General features: G+C 36.9%; 1 protein-coding gene across 1 annotated transcript in view; it reads left to right on the top strand.

The window, feature by feature from the left end:
• Positions 1-27,619, top strand: part of LOC118837263 (neuroligin-4, X-linked) — a 124,240-nt gene that overhangs the window by 77,988 nt on the left and 18,633 nt on the right. Inside the window, exons 4-5 of the mRNA XM_036744174.1 lie at positions 18,194-18,401; positions 21,808-22,597. Of these exons, the coding sequence (XP_036600069.1) occupies positions 18,194-18,401; positions 21,808-22,597 (998 nt within the window). The remainder of the gene's footprint in view (positions 1-18,193; positions 18,402-21,807; positions 22,598-27,619) is intronic.

Here is a 27,619-nt window from a genome sequence, read left to right as displayed (position 1 = left end):
CTTTGAACTGGGCCTTTTAAGAATGGATAGGATTTGGCCTTGAAGGGTGCATAGGATTAAAACAGGCAGAGAGGAATGGGTTGAATATTGATTAGAAATTAAGAATTGTTGAAAGTGACAGGTGACAATGTATATGATATGTTGGACAACAGTAGTATGGTCTTTAAAATGATTTTTAAAAAACATTATATCCCAAGGTTATATTTTAAAATACATAACACTTGATTATGCAACAATGAATGGTGCTTCTATCAATGTTGGGCAGCAATGCTGGGGGACAGAAAAAAATCCTGTGCTAATACAAGCGTGGAAATTGCTCTAGGACCGAGCTTAGGTCCACACGTGGTTCTGTTAAGGTGTTCAATCTTGATGAAGCTGCTTTAACCATTCTGGTAAAACTAAGAATTCCTAGACCTGTTTCAGAGATGGCAGCTATTTAGCCTCAAGAATAAATTGAGGCATTCATTCTTTGAAATGCCCATCCAATATAGAAATTGTTAACATTTCAAAAGTGAGTCACCAAAAACAGATCCATGATCTTAGGGAAAGGAGGGAAAAGTCAGGAATCAACAGTTATCACTGAGAAAGACAGTAGGACCTAAATACTTTCCCCGACATATTCTACCAATTGGTGGTCCATTAGGATATATAAGATTAGATTATTTAAGTCACACACACACACACACACACACACACACACACACACCACTACTGATTATTTAACCTGATGGACCATTATACCTTATTGTGAATGATTTTTGTCTCTTTCTTTTCAGCTGATAGAAAAGATATTATAAGAGGTGGAAGAGAAGGGGTGGAATAAGAGTAGAAATTTTGAAGAATGTGATATTATTGGACAGAAAGCAGCATGAGAAACCAGGTATCTTCTAATCTGGAACTGCCTATAAGACTAATAGAGGCAATTGTTCTTCACATGATTGAAAATAATTTTTCATGCCACATTTTATAACCATGCAATTTGTGGCTGATATCTTTTCTAGATTTTGTCCATTGATCTATATACTTTCTTTAGTTCTGTGAGATATTGCTGGGCATAGTGGTGTATACCTCTAATTCCTGATGCCACGGAGTTTGAAGTTGCTAGATCACTTGAGCTCAGGAGCTCTGAACTGTAGTGAGCTAAGCTGAGTGGACATCCACATTAAGTCTGATATCAACATTGGGGGTATCAAGTTGCCTAAGAAGGGCCAAATGAGCCCACATTGGAAATTAAGCAGATCAAAGCTCCCATACTAGTTTGTATTAGAATATGGCCTGCATTATGCTGGAGCCCGCTCATGCAGAATTACAAGAGCCAATTGTAAAATTTGCAGGGTAGACATTTACAAGGAAGAGACAAGGGAAAGGGAATAAGTATTTATGTTGCACCTACTGTGTGTGGGCCAGGCACTCTGCTAAGCTCTTTGTAAATATCACCTCATTTGATCCTCTCAATAATTCTGTGAGGTAGATGGTATTATTATCCCCACTTTGTAGTTAAGGAAAGTGATGCTCACAGAGGACAAGTGACTTGCCCAGGGTCACACAGATAATGAGTGTCTGAGGCTGCATTTGAACTTAGGACTTCCTGACTACAGGCCAATGCTCTATTCACCCCACCACCGCTGCCACTTTAGAACTAGGCAAATTCTACAAATCAGGGCATAATTTGTTGTTTTGTTAATTGCTTAGACTTTAAAAAGCAATGGAGAAAATGTTAGTGATGCAAATTACATTTCAAAATGTGTCATGCAAATATTTTTTTCCAGAGAGCCAGTTGTTAAACATTTACAGCATAACAGTAGATCCGGTCTTTGAGTAGCCAGTGTACTTCCAACCTGGGCAATTTAGGAGACAGAAGGAAAGATGGAAGGAAGGAAGGAAGGAAGGAAAGATCTGTTGAAGCATTTTCTAATTGCAAAGAAAAGAACAGAAGGAAAACCAGAAGGAACCACAGATGAGCAGGATAGCTTTGAAATTTACTTTTTGAATTTATTACATGCTTAAAAATAAAAGCAAGATGTACATAAGAGACTCACAGTTTCATGTATATCATACTTTAGTATTTGTAGATGGCAATACTAATCTTTTTGTGTTTATCCGATTCAGAATTTAAAAAGGCAGGGGCAGCAAACCTTATATTTACGCAGCACTTTAAAAATTGTCCATCACTTTACGTGCCTGTTCACTTGAGATCTGAAGCAATCTATTATTGTCCCTATTTACGAATGAGAAAACTCAGGATCAGTATGATTAACTGACATGTGCGTGGTCCTGCAGTTTATGTCAGAATTAGGATTTGAGCCTAGGACTTGCTCATACCCAAACTTGAATTTTCGCCACTATAGCACGCTGTCTCACAAAGAATACCGTCTGTGCGGGTATTGGTAGGCACCTTATCTAACAGAAACAAGACCATGGCTGTTAATGCATGTCGCATGGTCTACTGAACAGCTGTCGTATTATTATTCCTTTGATCTCTTTTGACCTAGGTTGGTTTCATTCCAGTGACCAAGAAAAAAAAAACCACATCCCACGTCCCATTACCAATCTCTGGAGCTCTGCATAGTTGTTCTTTTTAAACCTACCATACGGAATGAGAAAGTATTGCATCCCAAATCTTGTAATTATTTAAATCATTTTTGTAAATTTTTGATTCTGTCCCCATCATTAAGACAAAATTAGACCTTCCCTGTAACACATTCATTTTTGACCACATGGTAGGAAATGTAATAATTCTTGTTTCTTATTTTATCATCTCCATAAATTATATTTAAAGTCTAAACTATTGTGATTATCATTTATAAAATGTAATAATTTCACATGGCATCTCACAAGACGTTTTGTGTAAACATTAAATATATTATACTTACAGAGTTTCAAATAAAAAGAATAGGCTCTGTATATGAATTACAGTCCAGTGAAATCATGAATCAAAATGCCCTCTTTTGTGTCTCTGTCTTCCACTCTGCCATTATAGGGGCGGCTGACTGTAAAGTTGTGGTTTAAACAACTGGAAAATCTAAAAGCCACATGTGGCATTAGTTGGCACGCCTGAGGGCTTTAAAGACATCTATAGCTATAAATGAAAACAGACATCTGTTTAATGGCCTAAGCTTTAGACACTCAAACCATCTATTCCATTAAGGAATGTAGAAAAATCTAGTGCTGATTCAGGATGTACTAGAGCACAGTCCTAGACGTTCACACGTCTATCTTCGCTGCTATAATCTATTATACAACCATTGAAAATTTCAATGTCATTTCCACAGTAACTTTGAGTTCTTAAATGAAAAAGAATTGCTTTGTGATTTTAATCAAAGGATCCTCTGATGTCTGCAAGCCCACTTAGAAAACATGGCCAGGAGATTCCAGTTGAGAAATCCAAAGACAGCCTGGATTTGGAAAGCAATTCTATTTCCCCTTTCTTTTTCCCCCGTTCCCTTCTTCAAACCTTATATCTGTACTACAGTTTCCAGGTCTACTCTAATCACCCTGTTTATGTTAAGCTCAACTCGAGAATGCGAAAAGTCTAGAGAACAAGAAATTTTATTTCTTTACATATCCCACCAATTACTACCATTATAGCCCCTCCTCTTCCTCCCTTCATCCAAGGCAGTTTCTGGGTCTAGAGAATATGGTGGTAAATAAGTAGTCCCCCTAAATCTGAAAATTGATTTTGGTAAAAATCTTCATAAATAAAATGAACATTTTTTATCCATAATTTTACCTGATTCAGCCCCTTACCTTGCTGCAGTTAATATATCTTATGCCAAGAACTGTTTTAGAAATAACAATAAGCAGCAAAACCCCTCATTTGGCTACATTTTCAGATGGTCATTGCTAACTATTTGGAAGGCATTTTTAAATCACAAAGAGCAACCTGTAAAAACAGAGTGTTATTGGAAGAGTAAAAACTCATCTGGGCTCAGAATATTAATTACCTTGATGTTTTAAAGGTTACAACAGTCACTTTCTCCCAGGGAGGTCAGTGTTCTGATTTAATAAAGACTTACGATTTACAGAATATTACAGAACTCCACTCTGGACCACAGCAACCAAATCAGCAAGTAGGTCATTCCCTGACAATCAAGAAAGAAAGAGAGAAAAAGAGAGTGGTAAAGGAACGTGTTAAAGAAGGAACAAGAGTTCTGCCACAAAATTACTGAGGCGGTAAAGAATTAATCGCCTCTTTCTTCAGTGTTAAATGGAAAGAGAGGATAGTCTTATTGTTATAAATACTGTACCAAGACTCTCATTATTAAGGCCATCTAATAGAGAAATGACATGAAAAGGATTTCTCGGGGAGGTGCAGCTGTATTCATTCTTTGGAAAATTGACAAAAAAGGGGTCCTGCGATAACCGAAGGTGCTTTGGAATGCTTAGCATAAGATACTAATTAGTGGCTGCTAATTAGATATGATGGAAAAAAATTGAGGGTGGATGGAAGTTTTACAGTACTGCAAATCAGTGCTATATTTAGGTCACCCTGAATTTAAGGAACATTTTGTTTCAGACTTCAAACTGTGTTTCCTAAATGTCACGTGCCCTTGCACTTATGGAAAATAATTTCTGGTGTCATTAGGGCGGTCATTTGCTGAAATCTAAGATTGTTTGCCCATGCAATTCCTGAGAAAACTTAGCCTAAGTGAAGGGGTGGAAGGCTGATTTGTTCTGTGTAGAAATATGAAACGATCATTTCTAATGTTTCTTTTTGTGGGGGCTCCTGTCACAAGGATTTGTAAACTATGTGAGGTCAAGGAATGATTCATTTCTGTGATATCACCATACCCCATCTTCTGTCAGTGCTAGGAACTGGGAGTTTGCTTTGCTTTTCAAGGTCTAGCCAGAAAACTCTTCAATCTAATTATAGCCTTAATGGGATATATAGCATAAAGGAGTTAAGTTTGTTTTGAAATATACCAGAGCCTGGGTCGGCTCTTTTTATTATAAACATTATCACAGCTACATAATAAGTATACAATAAAGGTTAATTAAGATATATGGCAGGAGTTCTTGTAGTGAAGTAATAATAAAGAAAGGAGCAATGTTACAATGGGCAGTAGGTGGACGAAGTTAGGATTGGAAAATGGTAAATGAAAAGCTAAGGTGCCCTTTTCTTTTACGGGAAAGACAGTGGGGCCCATTAAATGGATCACTGGACTTAGAGTCAAGAAAACCTGGGTCCAAATCCTAAATCTGACATTTATTAGCTATGGAAACTTCGGCAAGTCATTTAATCTCTCTCGACCTCAGTTTCCTCATCTGTAAAAAGAGGATAATAATACCTCATACCTAATTTATAGGGTTATTGTGAGTCTAGAATAAAGTGCTTCATTAAGTAGCTCATAAAATAGGGCTCAACAAATCTTGAATGCTAGGTTGCCATGGTTCATAGCAATTTTATCAAAGCTCAGAATATTGAAAATTGGGTCTGGGTTAGACAAGGAGGGAAAGATGAATATTTATCTCTCTGAGGAAAATCTGTCCCTGTCTGTAAGAGAAGAAACTCCTGTGCTTTCCAAGAAGAAGGATGAGGTAGCATGAGATTGGATGATGGACATGAGGATGAAAGATAGGAGATATGTCTTTGCTTCTGATTTGGGCAGATGCCAGAAATATTGGAAAATGAAAAAAAGGGATCCTGTGATAACCAAAGGTGCTTTGGAATGCTTACCATAAAATACTAATTAGTGGCTGCTAATTAGGTATGATGGAAAAATATTATCTCATGTAACAATTAATATTTTTTCTTTTTATATCTATTTTATTTTCATTTCCAAATTCTGTCCTACTCCTCACTTTCCTACTTTCTTATCTATTGATAAGCCAGAAATACAAAACTAGTAATAATAACAACCCTAGCAAAAGTATATGCATTTGTTACTTAAGGGTTTAACAAACCCTACAGCAGTCCTTTGAGAAAGGTTTTATAAGTATTTCCATTTAACATGAACCTCAGAGAGCTTAAGCCCACAGTAGCACTGCTAGAGTCAGAGTGAAGCCTTGAAAGCCAGATCTTCCTACTTCCAGATAAATGATCTTACTCTTTCTACTGGTTAGCTATTTCTTGCCCTCATTCTTGCTACCTCACATGAGTTTTTTTGTGATTTATATGAGAAGATTTTTGATTTGTCAAAGGCTGGTACCTAGAACTCCCTTCAGAGAAAGTGAGCATTCTATTCTCAAAGAGTCATAAGCCAACAGTTTGATAGGTGAAATATCCTCTTTTCATATGTCATATGCTTCATTTTAATAAGATTTATGTGGCTTCTTTGTAGGGGATAGAGATTGAGTACCAGGGGTTTTGTTGGATGCAGAATGAGGTGAGGCTGCTCAACCCTTGCCCTGGCTTCTTTATTTTTGTAAATAAGTTTTTATTAAAGTCCTTTGGATTTTTCTTTTACAACACGATAGTATCTCCAATGTCCCTTACTTTCGCTCTCCTAGAGTTATCTCATATAACAATTAATATTTTTGTATCTGTTTTATTTTCGGTTCCAAATTCTCTCCCACTCCTCACTTTACTACTTTCCTATCTATTGATAAGACCAGAAATACAAAAGTATTACAAATATGAAATCATGAAAAACAAATTCCTGCATTAGCCGTGTTCTAGAGAAAAAAAAGAAAGAAGGAAAAATATATTTTTATCTGCACTTTGAATCCATTAGTCCTCTTTCTGGAGGTGGTTAGTATTTTTTATCATGAGTCCTGTGGAAGTGTGGTGGGTCATTGTGTTGATCAAAGTTATTTAGTCTTTCACATTTGATTATTTTTATAATATTGCTATTATTATGTGAATTATTCTCCTGCTTCTGCTCCCTTCACTTTGCACATGTCTTTCCAGGTTTTTTCTGAAACTATCCCCTTTATCATTTCTTAAAGCATGATAGTATTTCATGGCACTCATATACCATAACTTGTTCAGCCATTCTTCAGTTGGTGGGTGTCGCCATAGTTGCTAATTCTTTGCTACCACAGAAAGAGCTGTTATAAATATTTTTGTACGTATGGATCTTTTTCATCTTCCTATGATCTCTTTGGGGGATAGGGCTAGTTGTGGTATTGCTGGGTCAAAGGGTATGCACAATTTGCTAGCACAGTTTAATGGGTATACCAGTAGTGTATTGGTGTACTTGTTTTCCCACATGCCCTCCAGCATTTGTTATTTTCCTTTTCTGTCATCTTAGCCAATCTGATGGGTATGAGATGGCATTTGAGAGTTGTTCTCATTGCATTTCTCTAATTATTAGTGATTGTTAAAATATTTTATGTGATTATTGATAGCTTTTATTTCTTCCTTTGAAAATTGCCTGTTTTTATCCTTGATCATTTTTTTCAGTTCAGGAATGACTCAATATTTATAATAAATAGTATTTGTAAAGAAAACAAGAAAAGAAGAAAGAAAAAAAGTTAACGTAACTGATAAATATGTACAATGTGTAATACATGTGGACTTTCACTTATCTAAAAGGATAGAGTGGGAGTGTCTTCTCTTCTGTGCCATATTTTTCTTTATGATGTTGGGGGTTTTATGGTTGTTCTTTTTGTATGTATTGTTGTAGACGCTGTGTATATATAATATTTTCTTGGCTCTGTTTACTTCACTCTGAATATGTTCATGTTGAATCTATCTATGTTTGTATGTATTCATCACAGTCATCGTTTCTTACAGCACAGCAATATTTTATTACATTCAGGTACCATGATTTGTTAGCTATTTCCCAGTTGATGACGTCTTTTTGATTCTTGCTACTGAAGTTATAATGTTGGACTTTTGTACCATCTAGGGTACTGAATATAGAGTTGTATGTAACGTTCTTTCTGGTCTTTATTTGCTATTGTTTTTGTTGAATCTTTTTTCGGTAATGTCTGACTGTTTGTGACTCCATTCAGGGTTTTCTTGGCAAAGATACTGGAGTGGTTTTTCATTTCCTTCTCCAGTTCACTTTACATATGCAAAAACTGAGGCAAACAGGCTTAATTGACTTGCCCAGAGTCACACAACTATTCAATGTCTGAGACCAGATTCGAACTCAGGAAGATCAATTTTCCTAATTCCAGGCCCAGCACAGTATTACCTAGTATTACCTAGTGGTCCAAACACACACACACACACACACACACACACACACACACATACACACACACACACACACACACACACACACACATATATATATTTAGCATATACTAAATAAATATGTGTGTGTGCTTATTTAGTTATAATAAATCTTTTATATATGCTTTATATGAGAATATATATTACAAAATTATAAAAAAGTAATGTTAACACTGGTTCAAAGGCTACTAGTTAAATATATGAAAATTTTCCTAAAATAGTTAATTCAGTCAATTAACATTTTTATTTCATCCATCCATTTATAATCGTATGCCATCTTAAAGCAAGGTAGAGTCCTAGTTACTGGGAGGATGGGGCAGTGGGATAGCTCCTTGTTATTCTATTGCTTTAGCCCTAGGGTATTGTCTGTCCTCTGAGCTGATGCACTGAGCAAATATATCCTGTTCATTCCAGTCCAACTGTACCTCCCCCTTCCCCACTGCTCTCCGAATGACCACATTGCCAAAGCTAGCATGCTAAAAATAGTTTTTTGCACATCAAGGAGAATGAATTAAAACATAAAAAGGGAGGAGTGAACAGTTCAAGCAGTAGGGGGTAGGAACTGATCAGCACAGTGAAAATAAGATAGTCAGGGATTCGTGTGACTTCGGAGAGCATGATGAGTGTCTTGCTTAAAATACTGGGGGTTAGTTCATTAATACCTTCCCCTCAGGGAAGCAGACCCGGTGGAGACAGCATCTCTTTGTGGGTCTTACCCAGCAGGATACTGTCTATTTTAAAGTATCCCTCATTGCCTCCAATTTTTGTAATCATTGTATTTTCATAATCTTTCTGGATGCAAATGCTGAAGAGAACAAGTTTCTCAATATGTTACCCTTTCTCAAGAAGAAGAACATGCCTACTCCTCTCAAACATGCCTCTCCCTGTCTATCTCTGTCTGTCAGTCTCTCTGTCTGTATGTCTGTCTGTCTCTGTCTCTCTCTCTCACTCTCTCTCTCTCGTGCGCGTGCACGCCATCTTCCCCCGATTCTCTGCACATCCATCCCAGCCTTAGATAGCAAGCACAGCCTCTGAAGTTTCCCCAGTCATCCTGAGATTATTTTTCTATACCAACTACTTCACCAGATTGTGGTTTAGATAAAAGGAGGTAATGTGTGTGGAAGTGCTTTTGTAAATATAATGTGGTAAATATGAGTGGCTGTTCTGATTAAAGCCATGAAAATCATTGTTGACTTCACCCATGTGATCGTGGGAAATAGACTCCTATAAGCCAACACCTATGCCACGTGCTCACATTTGACCATTCCTGTCAATTGGCATCTCCCTAACCATTTACAAGATAGTTTGACTATTCCTGCCAACCTGAGCAGACAGATAGTGAGGAAAAGGACAGGATCACTAGGCATCAGAGTTACTAGAGAGGTAGATCTAGAATCAGGAAGACTAAAATTCAAAGCCAGCCTCAGATTCAGTAGCTACATGCTACCAGCTAAGTCATTTGACTTCTGGCTGGCTCAGTTTCCTAATCTATCAAGTGAAGATAATAATAGTACCTACTTTCCAGTGTTGTGAAGATAAAATAGGATAAAATTTTTAAAGCTCCTTATGAACCTTAAAGTATTATATAAATACTAGTCATTGGTGGTGTTGTTATCCACTGAATGGATCATTTCTCTTGGCTTAGTCGCTAGTCCTCTCTAATGTAGCTTTGCCAGCAACTTCCCCATTCCCTACAAGATTGAGGATTTGCTGTGTCATCCTAAAGCAAAAGGCTCTTCAGCTGAGTATATTCCTGAAATGGCCAGGGTACACTCAGGCTCAGCACTCTTTGAGTTGTGCTCTAATTCAGCCCTCAGTACACATGTACTACCTTAGCTTAGTGCAGAAAGAGTTAGGAAGAAGACCTAGATTCAGGACACACTTCTACCATATGTGACTCTGGGCAAAATTACTTAACTTCTCAGTGCCCCTGGAAACTCAATAACACCATACGTTATAGAGAAGGTGCTTGTCTATAGTGATAAAGGAAGTTCCTTACTCGGAGCTCTGAACACCAGTAAAATTGCACACACTCACACACATGCCCCTATTTGCTACTTAAAGTGGTTATGTATGAAAGTGCTTTATAAACCTCCAAGTGGTCTATAAATGTCTGATTATTATAATATGTAGGCAGTGGGAATTCTAACATTGAAGGTCTTTACCATCTTGGTGGTAAAATAAAACTCTCTGATGCTCTAAATCTTCTATGTCAGACTTAGAGTATGTGCCTTTTCAGACTTCTTTATGTTAATGTACAATGCATCTTCTTTTCAGACGGATTCAGAAAACAAAATAAAATCAGAGCTTTCTCCTTCAGGTCGAATTGTTGGATTGTATTGTTGTTGTTTTGTTTTGGGGGGAACAAGAGCAGCAAATGTTATACACTTTCTCTTGAAACTCTGATTACCGTAATTCAAGAGAAGCTACGGTGGCTTTGTATAAAATGTCTAAGGTGAGATCCTAAATTTGATTTGCTTAGAGGAAATCTTCACAATCAGGCCTGAATTCTAAGGATCTACCTTCTATTTTTATAGAAAACATTTTTAAGTCCAGAACCTGAGGCAGGGATAGAAAGAAAGGAGGGAGAACTAATATGAACTGCTTGTGTTGGTTCCATACAAAGATTATATACATATATATGTATTACATATGTACACACACATATATGTATATACACATATATGTATGCACATATTTCAGAATGGTTTGTATTAGGAGGATTTGGGTCTTTGCCAAAGAAATCTATGAAAATGTCAAGAAAAATACTATTTCTCTCGTATAATCTATTGCTAAACCCTTTCAATTCTGTTTATTACATTTAAGGTGCATTTGCTAGTTTTCATATTAATCTTATATCACCAACTGCCTGTTAGAGAGACTGAACTAGAGCAGAGGTGGGGAACCTGTGCCCTTGAGGCCACATGACTCAGTCACTTGACTCAGCACTTGAGGACCACATGGGGCCTTGAGGCTTCAGGTTCACCCACCCCTGAACTAGATGTACCATAGGCATCTCAAACTAAAAGTGTCCTGAACAGAATTCATTATCTTTCCTCCCCTCTCCACCTACCCTCTTTCAAATTTCTCTATTATCAATCATCTTGCCAGTCACCCCAGCCCTTAATGCTGATGTCTTCCTCAACCTCTCACTCTCTCTCTCACTTAAGATATCCAATCATTTCACAAATATATTGTGTCTCTTTTCACAGGATCTCACAAAAGTCCTCATCCTTCCATTCACACAGGGGCTGCACTACTTTAGGCCCTTCTGCCTCTCTTCTAGACAATAGCAGTACCTCCTAATTAATGTCTCCGCCTCTCTCTTTTCTGTTCAGTCCTCTACAAGGTGATTATCCTAAAGTGAAGAACTGACCATGTTACATCTTCCCCTCTTTCTGCTTAAAATACTCCAGTGGCCTCATGTTCCTTCTGGGATGAAGTATACATTCTTGTTTGTCACTAAAAATACTTTGCCACCTGGCCCCCTTATTCAGACCTCTCAATTCTCCTTATTTGTTATCCCTCTCCACGTGCTCTTCCTCAAGCATGATGCTCTAAATCTCTCAGCTTCATACTGTTTCATCGGCTGCTCTCTCTTCATGGAATGTTTTCCCTTCTCACCTCTGCCTCTTAGAATTCCCAGTGTCCTTCAAGACTCCACTCAAGCGCTACCTCTTTTAAGAGGTCTAGTCCCATTATAAGCTAGTCTCTTCCTATCCAAGGATATCTTGTATCTGCCTTTTATGTATCTTGTATCTCTTTACATATATTTAACCCACTCCTCAAAGGCTGTTTTCATAAGACTCTCCTCATTGGAGGATTTCTTTCCCAAAGCTGGAAGCCAGAAGACTGAGATCTCTCTTCTCTCAAACTCTCGAAAGTGCCACCCTTCACACACTGGCCAGGATTATTAAGTGATTAATTCAATCTTCACAAAGGAGAAGACTCTTATGCAAATGGCTTTTGAAATATAGGTATGGGCAGAGCCAGGATGGCAGCTGGAAAGCAGTGACTTGCTTCAGCTTTCCCCCAGATCCCTCCAAACACCTGTAAAAAATGGCTCTGAACAAATTCTAGAGCTGCAGAACCCACAAAATAGCAGAGGGAAACAGGTCTCCAGGAGAGCCTGGATGGTCACTGGGAAGGGTCTATCACACAGTGCTAAGAGCGGAGGGCAGCCCAGCATGGACCACACTGGGACAGACCAGACCCTGAGTCAGCCAGCCAGAAAAAACCTTGGGGCCATGAAACAGTGAGCTGTGACAGTTACCAGACTTCTCAACCCACAAACGCCAAAGAGCAGGATAGGGGGAAGCTGCTCGATTGAGTTCAGCGCAGTCGGGTTGCCAGATCTGGGGGTGGAGAAGGTGGTGCAACGGTGGCAGTAGCAGCATCAGGAAGTGCCTCAGGCTGCTTCCAGAGCACCAGCACCAGGCAGCAAACAACGAACTCAGATTCAAACTCAGACTCAAACTCAAACTCTAGATTCCTTTTTTGGTGACAAAGAAGACCAAAACATACAGCCAGAAGAAGTCAACAAAGTCAAAGAATGCCTTGAAAGGCAGAATTAGCCAAATGGAAAAGGAGGTCCAAAAGACCACTGAAGAAAATACTACCTTCAAAATTAGATGGGAGCAAGTGGAAGCTAGTGACTTTATGAGAAATCAAGATATTATAAAACAGAACCAAAGAAATGAAAAAAATGGAAGACAGTGTGAAATATCTCATTGGAAAAACCACTGACGTGGAGAATAGATCCAGGAGAGATAATTTAAAAATTATTGGACTACCTGAAAGCCATGATAAAGAAAAGAGCTTTCTCAATGAAAAGACCAGAGCTGAATAGAAAATCTGACTTTCAAATACAAGATTCAAGAGAAACATGAAAAGGTAAAGAAGAAAGAGAAATCATAAGGGACTTACTAAAGTTGAACTGCTTTGTTTACATTCCTACATGGAAAGATGATATATGTAATTCATGAGACCTTTCTCAGTATTAGGGGAGTTGAAGGGAATATAGACAGAGGGCACAGGATGAGTTGAATATGAAGGGATGCACAGGATGAGTTGAATATGAAGGGATGATATCTAAAAAATGAAATAAATTTAAGGGGTGAGAGAGGAATATATTGAGAGAGGGAGAAAGGGAGAAATAGAATGGGGTAAATTATCTCACATAAAAGTGGCAAGAAAAAGCAGTTCTGTTGGAAGGGAAGTGGGGGCAGGTAAGGGGGAATGAGTGAATCTTACTCTCATCAGAGGCAACTTGAGGAGGGAATAACATACACACTCAATTGGGTATCTTACTCCACAGGAAAGTAAGGGGAAGGGGATAAAAATGGGGGATGATAGAAGGGAGGGCAGATAGGGGGAGGAGGTAAGCAAAAGCAAACACCTTTGAAAAGGGATAGGGTCAAGGGAGAAAATTGAATAAAAGGGGATAGGATAGGATGGAAGAAAATATAGTTAGTCTTTCACAACATGAATGTTGTGGAAGTGTTTTACATAATGATACATGGGTGATCTATGTTGCATTGCTTGCCTTCCTGGGGAGGATGGGTGGGAAGGGAAGAGGGGAGAGAATTTGAAACTCAAAGTTTTAAAAGCAGGTACTTAAAAAATTTTTAAAAAGTTTGGCTTTTGCATGCAGCTGGGAAACAAGATATATAGGGAATGGGGCATAGAAATTTATCCTGCCCTATAAGAAAATAAGGGGAAGGGTGATGGGGGCAGGGAGTGGGGTGAAAGAGGGGAGGGCTGACTGGGGAATGAGGCAATCAGAATATATGCCATCTTGGAAATGGGGCGGGGGTAGAAATGGGTAGAAAATTTGTAACTCAAAATCTTATGGAAATCTATGTTGGAAACTAAAATATTAAATAAAATCACTAATACATAAAATAGAAATATATGTATGCATTGTCTCCTCTGATGTGTATGTTCTTTGAGGGGAAGGATTAGTTCATTTTTCATCTCTGTATCCCCTTTGCTTGTCTTAGTGCCTGACACATAATAGGTGCTTAAGAAATAGTTGTGAATTGATTGATTGACAGTAGCTGTTAGGTAAATTGATTTTATCTATACTTAAGTACTTTTAATGGATATATGGTCATACTAATGTGGATATTCCTTTAATCTGTGCAGATCACAACCTAGTCATACCTTCTTACTTTGTACAAGTCTAGTCCTTACTCTCTTGTAAGTTTCCCGAAGGGCTTTACCCAGTGTGCTCCAGGAATTTATCTATGCCTCTGGACTTTGTAAAGGTGCTTCTAGACATAAGGACTTTCCATTGGTTATCATTAACTTGCACTGCATGACTAACTTACCTCCTTTTCCAACTGTGCATCTCTCTAATGACATCCTTTATATGACTTCTTCTGCATGATTCCTAACTGGTAATTAGTTTGTAGCCTACTATTGCCTACCACATGTCTCTTCATCCCTTAGGGGAAACATGAAACTTTAATTCTTTTAACATTGTGGTACTTTCGAATGATAATTATAAACCACGGTAGAAGAGTAGTGTAGCAATAGTTGGAGCTACATAGGCAAAGGGGATAGCAGAATACTCTAGGGGCTCAGGATCACAGGATCAGAACTGGTGAGGAATTCATGACCACAGTTGCTCACCCTAGATGCCTTCTGTTGCAATGGGCCTGAGAAACTCCTGCACATGGGACTGCAGGACAAAGCATGGAGAAAGACTTTTCCATGTTGACTCTACTACTTTATCTTTTTGTATAATCCCCACTAGTTAAAGTGTAACCTCCATTACAGTCTCCCAAATTCCCTTAATCTAAATAGATATTGAAGCACCATCATCAATTGCTTTGTCTCCTTTGTATCTCAACACCAGGGCTGGAAACAAGTTTCTGATTGAATTAAAAGTATTTTCCTTTGTTTCAAGGAGAAGCCTGGAATCATTCAAAGCATCGAAGAGTTTTCCAAAGGCAATCCAGAGTGCCCACCTATTCCTGATGTGTTCAAGTCTCAACTTATTCATGGTGTTGTCCAAGATATATGTATTTATGGATCAGATTTATAGGCTGTCTACTATATGAGCTGTTGTAGTTCAAGATGGAGGATTTTTTCATCTTGTTTGACCTGTCCTTTGTAAATAGTTATGCCAAACCCTTTGGAGTGCTTATGATCTTGTGGCACATTGCAATCAGCTCAATGTCATATGCAAACAGGAGCATCTAAGTTATCTCACCATTATAAACCAGAGATAGTTTAAATTCAGTAGTTAAGAGAAGACACCATTGGAAGTCATAGTATAGTAGAACAAATTTTCATTAAAGCAAGAGAAAAGAAAGATGAATTGGAATTTGTGATTCTACAAATAGGGAGGAAGCCTCCATAAGAATGGAGGGAAATTATCTGTAGAGGGAAGAAAACATTTATTAAGTGCCTACTATATGCCAGGCACTGGTAAGTGCTTTACAAATATTATCTCATTTGATCCACCTAGCAATACTGGAAGGTAGGTGCTTTTATTATCCCCTATTACATTTGAAGAAGCTGAGGGAAACAAATGCATGTTCCTGACACTAAATCCAGTGTTTTATCCTCTGTACTACCTAGCTCAAGCAGGTTGACTGTATGGAAAACTCAAAGTATAATGAATTTGACTCTGGGTAAGAGTTTCCTTGAGTTAGGCCAGTATTTTCTTTTAAATATTTTTATAAAATTAAGAGGCATTTTTGTTATTATTGTCTTAGATTTGGGTTTTTTGGATTTTGGGGGTGGGGGAATTCTGTAGATAATATTGGTAACTTGATCTTGAACAACAGGGGTCATCTAATAACTTAGCACTTTTGTGTTTTGTAGCATGTAAACACAGATTAGGGGATTTCTACAACTGAGATCAGGCAGAGGTCACTAGATGTGATCAAAAGAAATCTTTTGTTCAACCTATCTTTGTGAAAATAAACTTCTGCAAAATCCCTGTTGACTTACAACATCTATAGACAACCTGCTTTTCCTTTGGGATACATGCTAGATATCCTCTAAATGTCTATGGCAAGCAATGTATATTATTGTTCTTTACCTCACCTGATATTAATAATCAGAGAGTTATTGAACAAAATTATCTCTGTTGGTACAACTTTCAAAGGATCTCTGCAGGAGAGGCACCTTGCTAGATAAGAACCTTGAAAATTTCATTTTGAACTACTGTATTAAATGTAGAATTTTTTTCCTTTAATAAACGAAAAGTAAGCATAGTAAAACCCTATATTCTCTCTAACTATGATTCAGTTGTGTAACTGCGAAAGTGATCTATAGAATGCTGTGTTTTTGAAAACCTGCTTATTTTTTCATACTTTCATCAGTTAGGTAGCATAGTCAATAGAATGCTATATGTCTATTTAGGAAGACCTGAGTTTGGATCTCACCTCAGAAACTTACTGTGTGACCCTGGGCAAGTGACTTGAACTTTAAACCTCAGACTTTTTATTATAAAATGGGCATAATAGTGCCTGCTTCATGGATTTATTGTCAGGATCAAATAGAATAAGACATGTAAGTGCTATATAAATATCAGTGATATAAATATTGGATTATACTGTAGTGGCAAGCAAAGTGGGACTTTTTGTTCTCTTATTGGTTTTTTTGGAGTTCTAGTTCTTCTCAGCACTAAGGTAATCAAGTACCTTTGATTGAAACTTGCCTTTGTTTGAATCAAGAGTCTTTGTTTAATCAAAGAGTCTTTGATGACCTGCTTAAATCAAAAGAAAGGCTAAGTCACATGAGTTCGAGTCACATGGTTGTGATGACCTCTGTGGGCTGACCCTGAAGAAGTGTGTATATACTCTGAGGTTAGCATTTTGCTTGGGGCGGGGCTCACTCATTGGAGGAGTGTCCCTGTAATTAGGCCAGATGAGACTAATGGGTAGCCATTAAGGAGTGCCCCATCCCCCAGCTTTGAAAACTCTGATGGCACTTTTCTCTCTGGTAACTGTATGTATTGCCATAGTCAGTTAGAAGCCCTGTCTTCTGATTTGTGTTATTTGGTCTGTTTATATAATTTCTGCTTGTATACTCTCTGAAGCTCATGGTGCTGACTTTTCCCCCTGAACTAAGTGAATGATATATGCATGTTTAATTAAAGTAAGATTGTAAACTCCTTAAAAGTTGATTTCCTTAGAAAAGCAGATCAAAGAACCTGTGCTAGCACCCCTCTTGTGTGCTGGTATTATTGGCCTTACACCTCCACAGCAGCTTCAAGCAGCATTGGTGTCACAGATACCCATGATATATTTGTAGATTATTCTCATAAAATTGTGTAAAGGTGGCAAATTAAGCATGTAGATTAGCAGTTGATATTTTTGTGACTTTTTTAAACAATAAATATGATTCATGTTTTGTTTTAAGCTTGCGGGATCCTTCTCTCTTTCTGACATCTTAAGAATTAATCCATCTATAGTAGGGGGCAGCAAACTATAGTCTGAGGGTCAAGGTCCAGCCTCCCCCCTTTTTTTGATGTGACCAAAGAATGATTTTTACATTTTTATAAACTGACCCATGGACCATAGTTTCCTGACCCTAGTTCTCTGCACTCAAAATTGTGTCTCCTCCAATCTGGACCTCTTCTGTCTCTGTGTAGTCTAATCCTATCTTATTTTTTTTCAATAGTACCATTTCTACTTCATCATGAAGAACATCAGGAACTATCCAAATGTTTGGCTCCACATTCATTGATGGATAAAATAATTTTGTTATATAAATTTCCCCCCAATTTTTCATTACTTTGTTGTTTTTTATCCAGTTTCCTCTATAAATGCCTTTGGGATAAATTGTCTTTTAAGGGTCCTTCATCAGAGTTCATGCAAACTTTTTTTTTAATTCTACAGTCACATAGATAATTATTGTTACATTTATCTATTAAAAGTGTTCTGAGAGTCACAATTTTCAATATGTAGGGTCACTTTTGGCTTGCAAGATAATTCTATATTAATTGTCTATTATTATTATTGGGAAAATTCAACAGAGACCACAAGAAATGATTTATCCAAAAAAAATGACATTTAATTTTATGCTTTGTTCTGGTTGATAACTAAGAACATCTTTTTCTTGTTTCTAGGTTTTTTGAGTACTGGGGACCAGGCGGCGAAAGGCAATTATGGATTGCTTGACCAAATCCAGGCTTTACGATGGATTGAAGAAAACATTGGATCCTTTGGAGGGGATCCAAAAAGAGTTACTATCTTTGGCTCAGGAGCGGGAGCATCTTGTGTTAGCCTCTTGACCTTGTCTCACTATTCAGAAGGTAATATGATTTCCACTCTGACAAAAGTAAAATAAATTAAATAGAAATAGAGATATTTGTTTGTTTTAAGAACAATGAAGGAAATGTCCTATGTGAATTAAATGATAAAGGTTTATTATTAAAAATTCAACAGAAACTTAGGTAGTGATCCTTATATGAGCTGTCCTCTTCCTCTGCCCCCTTCTTACCATATCCTATCCCTGGCCAGTTTTTATTTCACTTTCTTTTACATTAAAAAAAGTGAATCAATTCAAATTTGTGGTTTAACGATGTTGATTAGGTCGTTAATGCCTTTCTTAGAGATTATCAAATTCTAATTTGTGATTTTTTTTTTACAATCTATGATCATAGGAGTCATTTATGAAATCTTTATTCAGCCTAATTGAGCCTAAGTTTTATTTGTTAATGACTGTGGATGCAGAGGTAGTAAAAATAATATGAAATGGAATATCAGAGAGTTTAATGCATAGAGTACTAACATAATGCCATTTACATTTTAGCTATGATTTAAAAAAATAATTCCCTTATTTTTGTGCCACAACTTAGTAAAAACAGTGATAGATATTTTACTTCAATATTTATGTCATATTATTTTATTGAAGCACTTAAGTATCAATTTTTAAAAAAAAAATTACTTTTGGTGTGTTTTGTACCTAGGACAATCACAGACTCATAGAATTGCGGTACTGTGAGGGACTTAAGACTTAGTAATCATTTAATAAATATATGCTTAATTGAATTGCTGAAAGAAATCATTATCAAAGCATATTACAATGTCATTTGACATGCTTTATGTCTTTTTTTTTAACCAAAATTTAAAAAACACCTATTTATGTAGGAGATAGTAACATCCAGAAGGGGAAAATACACTAGTGATTCTTTAAATACACAGGAGTGTATTTTGGCAGCTTCAACCGTTTGGGATGCACCTGAAACTGGCAGAGAGCAAAGGTCTCTGAACACCAAAAAGAGATGTCCCAAAGACTTTAGTCAGTTAGTCAGTTAATTTACATTTATTAAGTGCCTGCTGTGTGCCCTAGCACTGAGGATATAAAGAAAGCCAAAAGACAACCACTGCTTTCAAGCTCTTCAGTTTTAATGGAGGAGACAGTAAGCAAGCAACTATGTTCAAACAAAGTATATACAGGATAATCAATAATGGTGAGGCATGAAAATTAAATAAGATCAGGAAAGGCACATAGGCTTTTAGGTGGGCCTTGAAGAAGCCAGGAAGCAGAAATGAGGAGGAAGCAAATTCCAAGCATAAAGTACAGCTAGTGAAAATGGCTGAAGCCAAGCAATGGAATATTTTATGTGGGGAACAGCCAGGTCAGTGTCAAAGGATCTCAGTGACTAACACTTACTGGATGGCAATGACCTCTACAGTATATTTCACTTTATTCCTTAGGCCTTATCTCCCAGTTTTAGAGATGCTTCTTTAGCAGTTCCAGTATCTTAATAATCTGGTTTCCATAGGCATGGCAGATTCGATGTAGCAGACTAGAGAATTGGTGGGACTAGAGGAATTGGAGCAGTGGCAGCTGACTTCTTGAGTTTGAGAAAGGACTAACGCATGTATGCATACATAAAAGCCTAAACAGAACTACATTGTTGTACAATACATAATGGAAATTAATAAAGATAACCCTGGGTTAAATGGTACCCATTGGTGTCAGTGGAAGAAGGAAATATAGTAAGGTTAAGATTTCTATCCAAAAAGGTAAAACTTATCAGATTCTTTAAACACTTGAAGAGGTAAGTTTTTCTTTTCTGAGGAAAAAGATTAGAAAAGCTCCTTTTCCTCCTTCTTCTCCAGCAAAGCAGAATGAATGCAGCCTCATTGTGCAGCAGATGGGTGGAACCCTTCCCTTGAGAGGGTAGCAAGTGAATGAGCGGGTGAAGCGTGTGCCTTCTTCTACATTTATAATCCAACTTTTTAGGACAATTCTTGAATATTGACAATGCTTTTTATTCTTTTCTTCACAATAGGTGTATTCTCTGTACTTGAAAAATGATTGGTCTTTATTATGTCAAGTTCAAATCAACTAAAAGATTTCTCTTAGTTCTGAGAAATCTTTTTCTTTGAATAACATTTGCTCCATTCTAATTTTATTGACTATAATTTGGATAGGACTTTGCAGTACCTCCAAAGAATCCAAATCACTTTACTTTACACTGTGTTCTGCAATGAGATATATACAGGTCACTCTATTTTCTCTAAGCTGTAAGTAGCCCATATTAAAGTAAATAAAATAAGAGACTAGTACAAATAGAATAGGCAACATGACTAGTGACCTAACCAGTGCAGGATGGAGCCATTTAGAATTTCAGTTCTGAGTTATCCTTTGGGCCATCCTCTCTCTTTTAAAATCACATCTGACTGATAAAGATCATGTTTTTCACCTACTTGATTGCTTCCATGATTTTAAAAGTTGACATAGTGCAAGCTGCTAGAATCAGAGATTTAATGCTTTATTCTTCTGGTGGCTCATGAGATGTCAGATCCTAAACTTAGGCCAGCATTCAAGTGTAAAAAAGGAAAGATAGTGAACAGAATACTCTGATTTTATAATCCACTATCTCCTGTCCTGAAATACTCCAAAAATAGAGGTCTTATATTTCTAGACATCCATGCAGTAGGATAAAATGTCAATTTATTTTATCCCATCAGCTCAAGCTTATTTTGAACCCTAAAGTAAATAGGGTATTTTTGACAGTTTTACAAATCCTGGACGTGGAATTGGTGTCATTTTTTGGAAATCATAAATTCTTTAGGGAAAAAATCATATTAGTTCCAATTAGAGAATTTAATTAGATATGGACAAATTATTCTTTCAATTGCACACTAAAATTTTTTTATATATTTACAGTTAAGGGAGAAAATGTGAAACAAGTAATTCAAAAGTATATCAGACCAAAATACTCTCACAAATTGGGCATATTAAATTGATTTTAGCTGAACATTTTTCCTAAATTACATGGTGCCTGGTTACTCTGTGAAAGAGGTAAGCGTATAATTTTCCTTTGACCTTTAAACTAGTGAAAAGCATATTGACATGGAACAGAGAATTGGATTGCCTCTGACATTCATTTATTTATGGGAGCTTTTCTAAGGTAAAAACTGAAAAATTCTAGAGGGGTAGATGAATAGTATGAATTTTCATTGGGGATGAACTTGTTAGGGTAGTTTCCTTTTCTTAACTCTTTATTCTGTGTGTAGAAGAACTTCCTATTAAAACTAGTGTCAAATGGAAAAAAATGAGTGAAAGAGAGGCTAAAATAGCTGAATGCTACTGTACTCAGAAATTCACATCCCTAAGATACAATAAAAGCATTCTTTGCTCAGTAAAAGCTGCTTTTTTATATTTTAGATTTTCATTTGCATGTACACAATTTGCACCTGCAGGTCTGTTCCAAAAGGCAATCATACAGAGTGGAACAGCCCTGTCCAGCTGGGCAGTGAACTACCAGCCTGCCAAGTACACTCGGATATTGGCAGATAAAGTGGGCTGCAACATGCTGGATACCACTGACATGGTTGAATGCCTTCGGAATAAGAACTACAAAGAACTCATTCAACAGACCATTACTCCAGCCACATACCACATTGCCTTCGGGCCCGTGATAGATGGTGATGTAATTCCAGATGACCCTCAGATTCTAATGGAGCAGGGGGAGTTCCTAAACTATGACATAATGCTTGGCGTGAACCAAGGGGAAGGCTTAAAGTTTGTTGATGGTATTGTTGACAATGAGGATGGCGTTTCTCCAAATGATTTTGACTTCTCTGTCTCCAACTTTGTGGACAATCTGTATGGTTATCCAGAAGGAAAAGACACCCTCCGGGAGACAATAAAATTCATGTACACTGATTGGGCGGATAAAGAAAACCCTGAAACTCGAAGGAAGACCTTGGTTGCCCTTTTTACTGATCATCAATGGGTTGCTCCTGCTGTTGCCACAGCTGACCTACATGCCCAGTATGGCTCCCCAACATACTTCTATGCATTCTACCACCATTGCCAAAGTGAAATGAAACCAAGCTGGGCTGATTCAGCCCATGGCGATGAAGTTCCATATGTTTTTGGCATTCCCATGATTGGTCCTACTGAACTCTTCAGCTGTAACTTCTCCAAGAATGATGTCATGCTTAGTGCAGTGGTTATGACATACTGGACAAACTTCGCCAAAACTGGGTATGTTTTATTCTAAGGCAGCTTTCTTGAGGCTGCCATGTTTTGTGCTTTTGGTCTTTAGTTAAATGCACTAGACCTGGGGTCCTGCAACTTTCAATATCTTTGCTCCAGAATTTTACATTTGTCACAAAAAGGAAAACATAGCTATTTCTCTCCAAGGTTTACTGTAACTTAAAGTTACTTAATCATTCTGTCAAATCATTTTTATATGGCTGGCTGGATAATAATTCCACAGGCCAATTTTTTTTTCACCTTGATGGGGCCTGGTTAGAAATAGCAGTTTTCTCAGAGGGAAAAAATTAAGTTCTTCCATTTTACTGCATAAAAGTGGGAGTACACCTTAGTGTTTTCCATCTCAAGGAGGCTATATACATCTGTTGGGAGGAAAGGCAGTTATTGAAGAAGACTGCCCTCATGGGAAATTGTATAGCCAGGCTTACTGCATAGCAACACAAATGAAACGTGCCTCTTATTAACTTTGGAGAAATCTCATTCTCATAACTGTGCTGCTAAATATATTTGAAAAATGTATGGAAAACACAAACAACTGTTACAGAGATTTGGAAATGCAGTTGAATCTCTGCTGTGTAGATACTCTGTAAACATGGAAGGAAAACCCCTGTAGCTACTTAAATGGCTAATAATAGGTTGTGTTCACTAACCCTTGTCCTGTATCATCCTTTGGACAAATATCGCAGTATTGTTCTGTTCTACTTTAGTGCTGGGCTGTTTTTTTCACCTTGAAGCTCTTGTACTGAATTAAAAATAAAGACGCTTATGGCACCAAGGGATGGTAAATCTTTCCAATGAACACTTATAGCAGGGTTAGGCTCTCATAACTGCAACTGCAGTGCAGTACAGTAATATTAGCAATGATTTTAGAAGAAAACAGATGCTCAGCTTGGAATCTCGGGAAGTTTAGCAACTTTCAGTCTTTAATGAATCAACACTATTTTGTGGAAAATGGGTTTATTTGATTTCCATTTAATGGTGATTTAGTGATCAAGATTGGGCATTATATCTAGGTGGTTTGATTTACTTTATTGTAATCATTGTATATGCTGTAAGGGAGAGTGGTTATAGAACAATATTGCAGTCCTGGCAAAATATAGACACTGGGATGAGGGGGAATATTCCATTACTCTTCAAAAGGATGATACAAGGCAAGGGTTAGTAAACACATCTTATTATTAGCCCATTTAGCTGCTTCAGGGATATTCCTTCAGTATTTGCAGAGTGTCCACATAGTAGAGATTTAGATCTCTTTCTGAGTCCATATAAGTGATGTTTCCATTTTTCATATCTTTTCAAATATTTGTCCACAAAGATCTTATGCAGGAGGACCTGAATCTAGGAAATTCCAATATGAAAAAAATACAAACTCAAAAAAAGATTAATTAGTAGGTAACTGTATTACCAGAATATTTTCTGATTTTTAAAATATTCATCAAAGTCATCAACCAGTATTTGTTAAGCATCTGCTGTGTGAGGATCTGGGAGAAAACCAAAGACATCACCATAATTGTATGAGGATGTTTAAAGCCTGGTGTGTGACACTGAGGGGCTTTCATTCTTGTGAGAGTGATAAGAGCAAAAAACAATTATAGGGAACATTAGAGAATAGTAGTACAAAATCTTGTACTATAGATTATATGATCTATCAGAATTCAGAGAAGTGTAAAGATAAAATGAGCCAGAGTAGTGAAGGAAGAATTAGAGCATGCCCTAAAAATATGGGTGGGAACTGGATTGACCAAGAGGAACAGGAGAGAAAATTTAAGTCACCAGTGCTGAATAAGAGTAGTAAGAAACACTGGATTAAGATTCAGAACATTTGGGTTCTTGTCCCAATTCCACAACTTCTTAGCCATGTGACCTTGTCTAAATTAATTAGTGTTTCACTATCTGATGGATGAGAACACTTCTACCTGTTTCATGTAACTCATTGTTACATGAAGTATTAAATGATAGATTAGGACGATAGGATCATAGATATAAGGCTGTAAGGTACTAAATAGGGCATCTAGTCCAACCCCTTAATTTTTCAGATGAGGAAACTTGGGCCAAAGGATATTAAGTGACTTGCACGCAAGTCACGCAATAGTAAACATAAGAGAAAAATCTTTGACAAAGTACAGTTGATCATTCAAGAAAGCAGTGTGGCTTTTATTGTGAAAATTGAGAGCCAGTATAGTATTTTGAACATAAAGCCAGCCTCAATATCCATTCTTGTTCTGTGACCAAATTCTGTTTCTACACAACTTTTTAGCAAAATACCCATTTGAGTAAAGTGCTTTTTTACTTTTTTAAACATAATTTGAATGAATTTCATCGATGCATTCATCAAAAATAGATAATGAGAATCTGAATTACATATAATTTATCTCGAAGTCATTTCATGTCTGATAGAGTGAGGAAGGAAATTTGAACTTACAAAGCTATATGATAAACTGTATACAATTCCATCAGGCATAATGCATTACCTGGATGTATAAATTAGTGCATTGGCTGAGTGACTGATATAATATAAAACATGATGGCTTCCTTTGGTTATTATCCCCATTCCTTAAAATATTAGCAAGTCAGGGATTTGCAGTTATTAATGGCTTATAAGCATGTTTTATAGTACCATCTGTCACCATTATATATGCTGCTGACGGGGGAAGAGCTTGTTGCAGTGAGGCAAATTTATTATTGTCTCTTGAGTGGAGTTACAGTCCTTCTGCACCTCCAGCACACCCCCTAGAAGTCTGTATGCCATTTCTCATATGCCCACTTGTAACAATGCCTAGCAAGTAGGAATGTTCTATAAACATAACTTTTCAAACACTTTCAGAGCTAACATTTCTGAACTTCTAACTAGACCTTAAAGTGGATAGATGGCATCTGCTGCTTCTTATTGATAAATACAAAGAAATAAGGTTGGGATTGTGCACTGGGCTAGCTATGGAGAAAAGGAAATATAATACATTTTTAAAATAATATATTGAAAACTGAATTATAGCCCTGCCTTTCAAGATACGTGTCACTCACTTGCAATGGATATTTTGAAACAAAGGACTACTGGGAAGAGCTGTGTGAAAGTGTGTCTGGGTTTGTTCTCAAGAGTTCTGAGAGAAAGATGTGAAAATGACGAGTAAGAAGGCAGAGTACAGTGATTCCCCTAGACTTCTGACTATTTGGGGAGCTACAGGAGTGAGTGCTCTTTCAGCAGGATAAAACATCTTTGTTTGAAGGAATATGAAAGTAAGCTCATTGTGTGATCTGTTTCATCGCCATCTTTCTTCTCCCTAACCCTCTTACTCCCATTATGGAAATGTTAACCATGCCATCATCATTTCCTCCAGTCAGCATCCAGGAAGAACATTGTGAAATTTCCCCATCTTGGCACACATACCACACTACTGAAGTGGGCAAGCACAGTCAGTAATTATACATGGCAACGAATTACCTTACATTGGTCCTTCTAAAAAGAAAAAGAAATATTTCACTAAAAATCTCTTTATTTCCTTTGATAGGCTGAGTGTTGTTTTTAAGACATTTTATACTAATTTCCTTTTTTTATTCCAATACAATGTAAAGTCCTTGAGGACAAGGTGTGTTTTTCATTCATCTTTATATCCCCGGCATCTAATACAGCACTTGGCACAGTGTAGTCATATAACAAATGCTTTTTGGATTACATTTGATTCATATCATATTCTAAGCTCTCAGTATACCCAGAAGCTAAAATGTGTTTCTTTGTTTTGTATAGAATTCAATGAACTATTTAAGAATTAGGAGCTACATGGAGCACTATAGTGTACCTATCCACAGCTTTAAGAGCACTAGAATATGAGGGTTAGAAGACCAGGGTTCAAATCTAATTTTCATCATTTAATAGTTTCGTGACCCTGAGCTAGGAACTTAAATGCTTTGTGCCTCTGGCAAATCATCAGGGTGACCTACTAAGTTTTTGGACAAGACAGTTTGATGACCAGTTCTTCCTTAATGAAAGAAGTTCCATCCACTGATGAAAAATCATACATTATTTGCGTATTTCAGAATTATTTTAAATCAATAGATTTTTTTTACCCATTTTCATTATGAAAATGCAGAATGTTATTAGAGGTGCCACGTGGTGCTGTCAGTGATTCCTCTTATTCACCTGTGTTACAACTCTCCATCTGAAGCACATTTAAGGATAAACCCATATGATGAGCTGTGTTGTAACTGCATTTGACACTTGTTACCTGCTGTTAAAAGAATTACCCTTTCTGTGAGAACTTTAAGGAGCAATTTGTTTTTGTAAAATCATTTGTTATTAAAGAAGTAATCAAAGCTGCCGTGCTTCTATAATATCTTAACAAATTTTGATGAAGATGAACTAAAATACATTTGTTAACTTTTTCTTCTTTAAAAAAAAATGTATTAGGCATTTAAATTGTATTTTATAATCTATTAAAGAACTTCAGTTTTTTTCCAAGATAGAGCAGATTGTATAAAGCTTGCAGTATTAAATATATGCTCTGCAAGTTTCACGGTCTTTTAATCTGTGCAAGTCTCATGATATATTGCATAATTTTCTTTATCAGTTGTTTAAAATTTTAAAAATATTGTAAACAAAGATATCCTGACATCTCTTTAGTTGTCATGGTTTGGTATTGATGAGAAAGTGATAAAGAATATCAGAAGGAGTATGGTAAACAAGGAATATGGGTATACCTGCTTCCCCCCTAAGTTGGTTTTCGATATCTATTGTTTCTTTAATTTTACTTCTTAGAAGTTGTTTCAGTTTCTACTCACTTTTTGCCTGCATGATACTTTTGTATTCAGTGTATTTTTTTTAGCTTGGCTTAATATGATTGCCAGAGATTAGTTGAATTTAAAGGACACTTTCTAGACATTTGAGAACAAGTGAGATAGGGTTAGCCTGGTAGTTAAATAGGCATTTTGCCCCTAATCACTTCCTTGCTAGACACATCAGCTTATCAGCCTTTCATGACCTGTATCCCTCTACCCCTCACTGTCTTCTCTCTAGAA

This window comes from Trichosurus vulpecula, chromosome 2 (genome assembly GCF_011100635.1).
Source record: "Trichosurus vulpecula isolate mTriVul1 chromosome 2, mTriVul1.pri, whole genome shotgun sequence".
In the NCBI taxonomy this organism is placed as follows: domain Eukaryota; kingdom Metazoa; phylum Chordata; class Mammalia; order Diprotodontia; family Phalangeridae; genus Trichosurus; species Trichosurus vulpecula.
The sequence above is the reverse complement of the archived record's forward strand: the minus strand, read 5'-3'. Positions and strand labels throughout refer to the sequence as shown.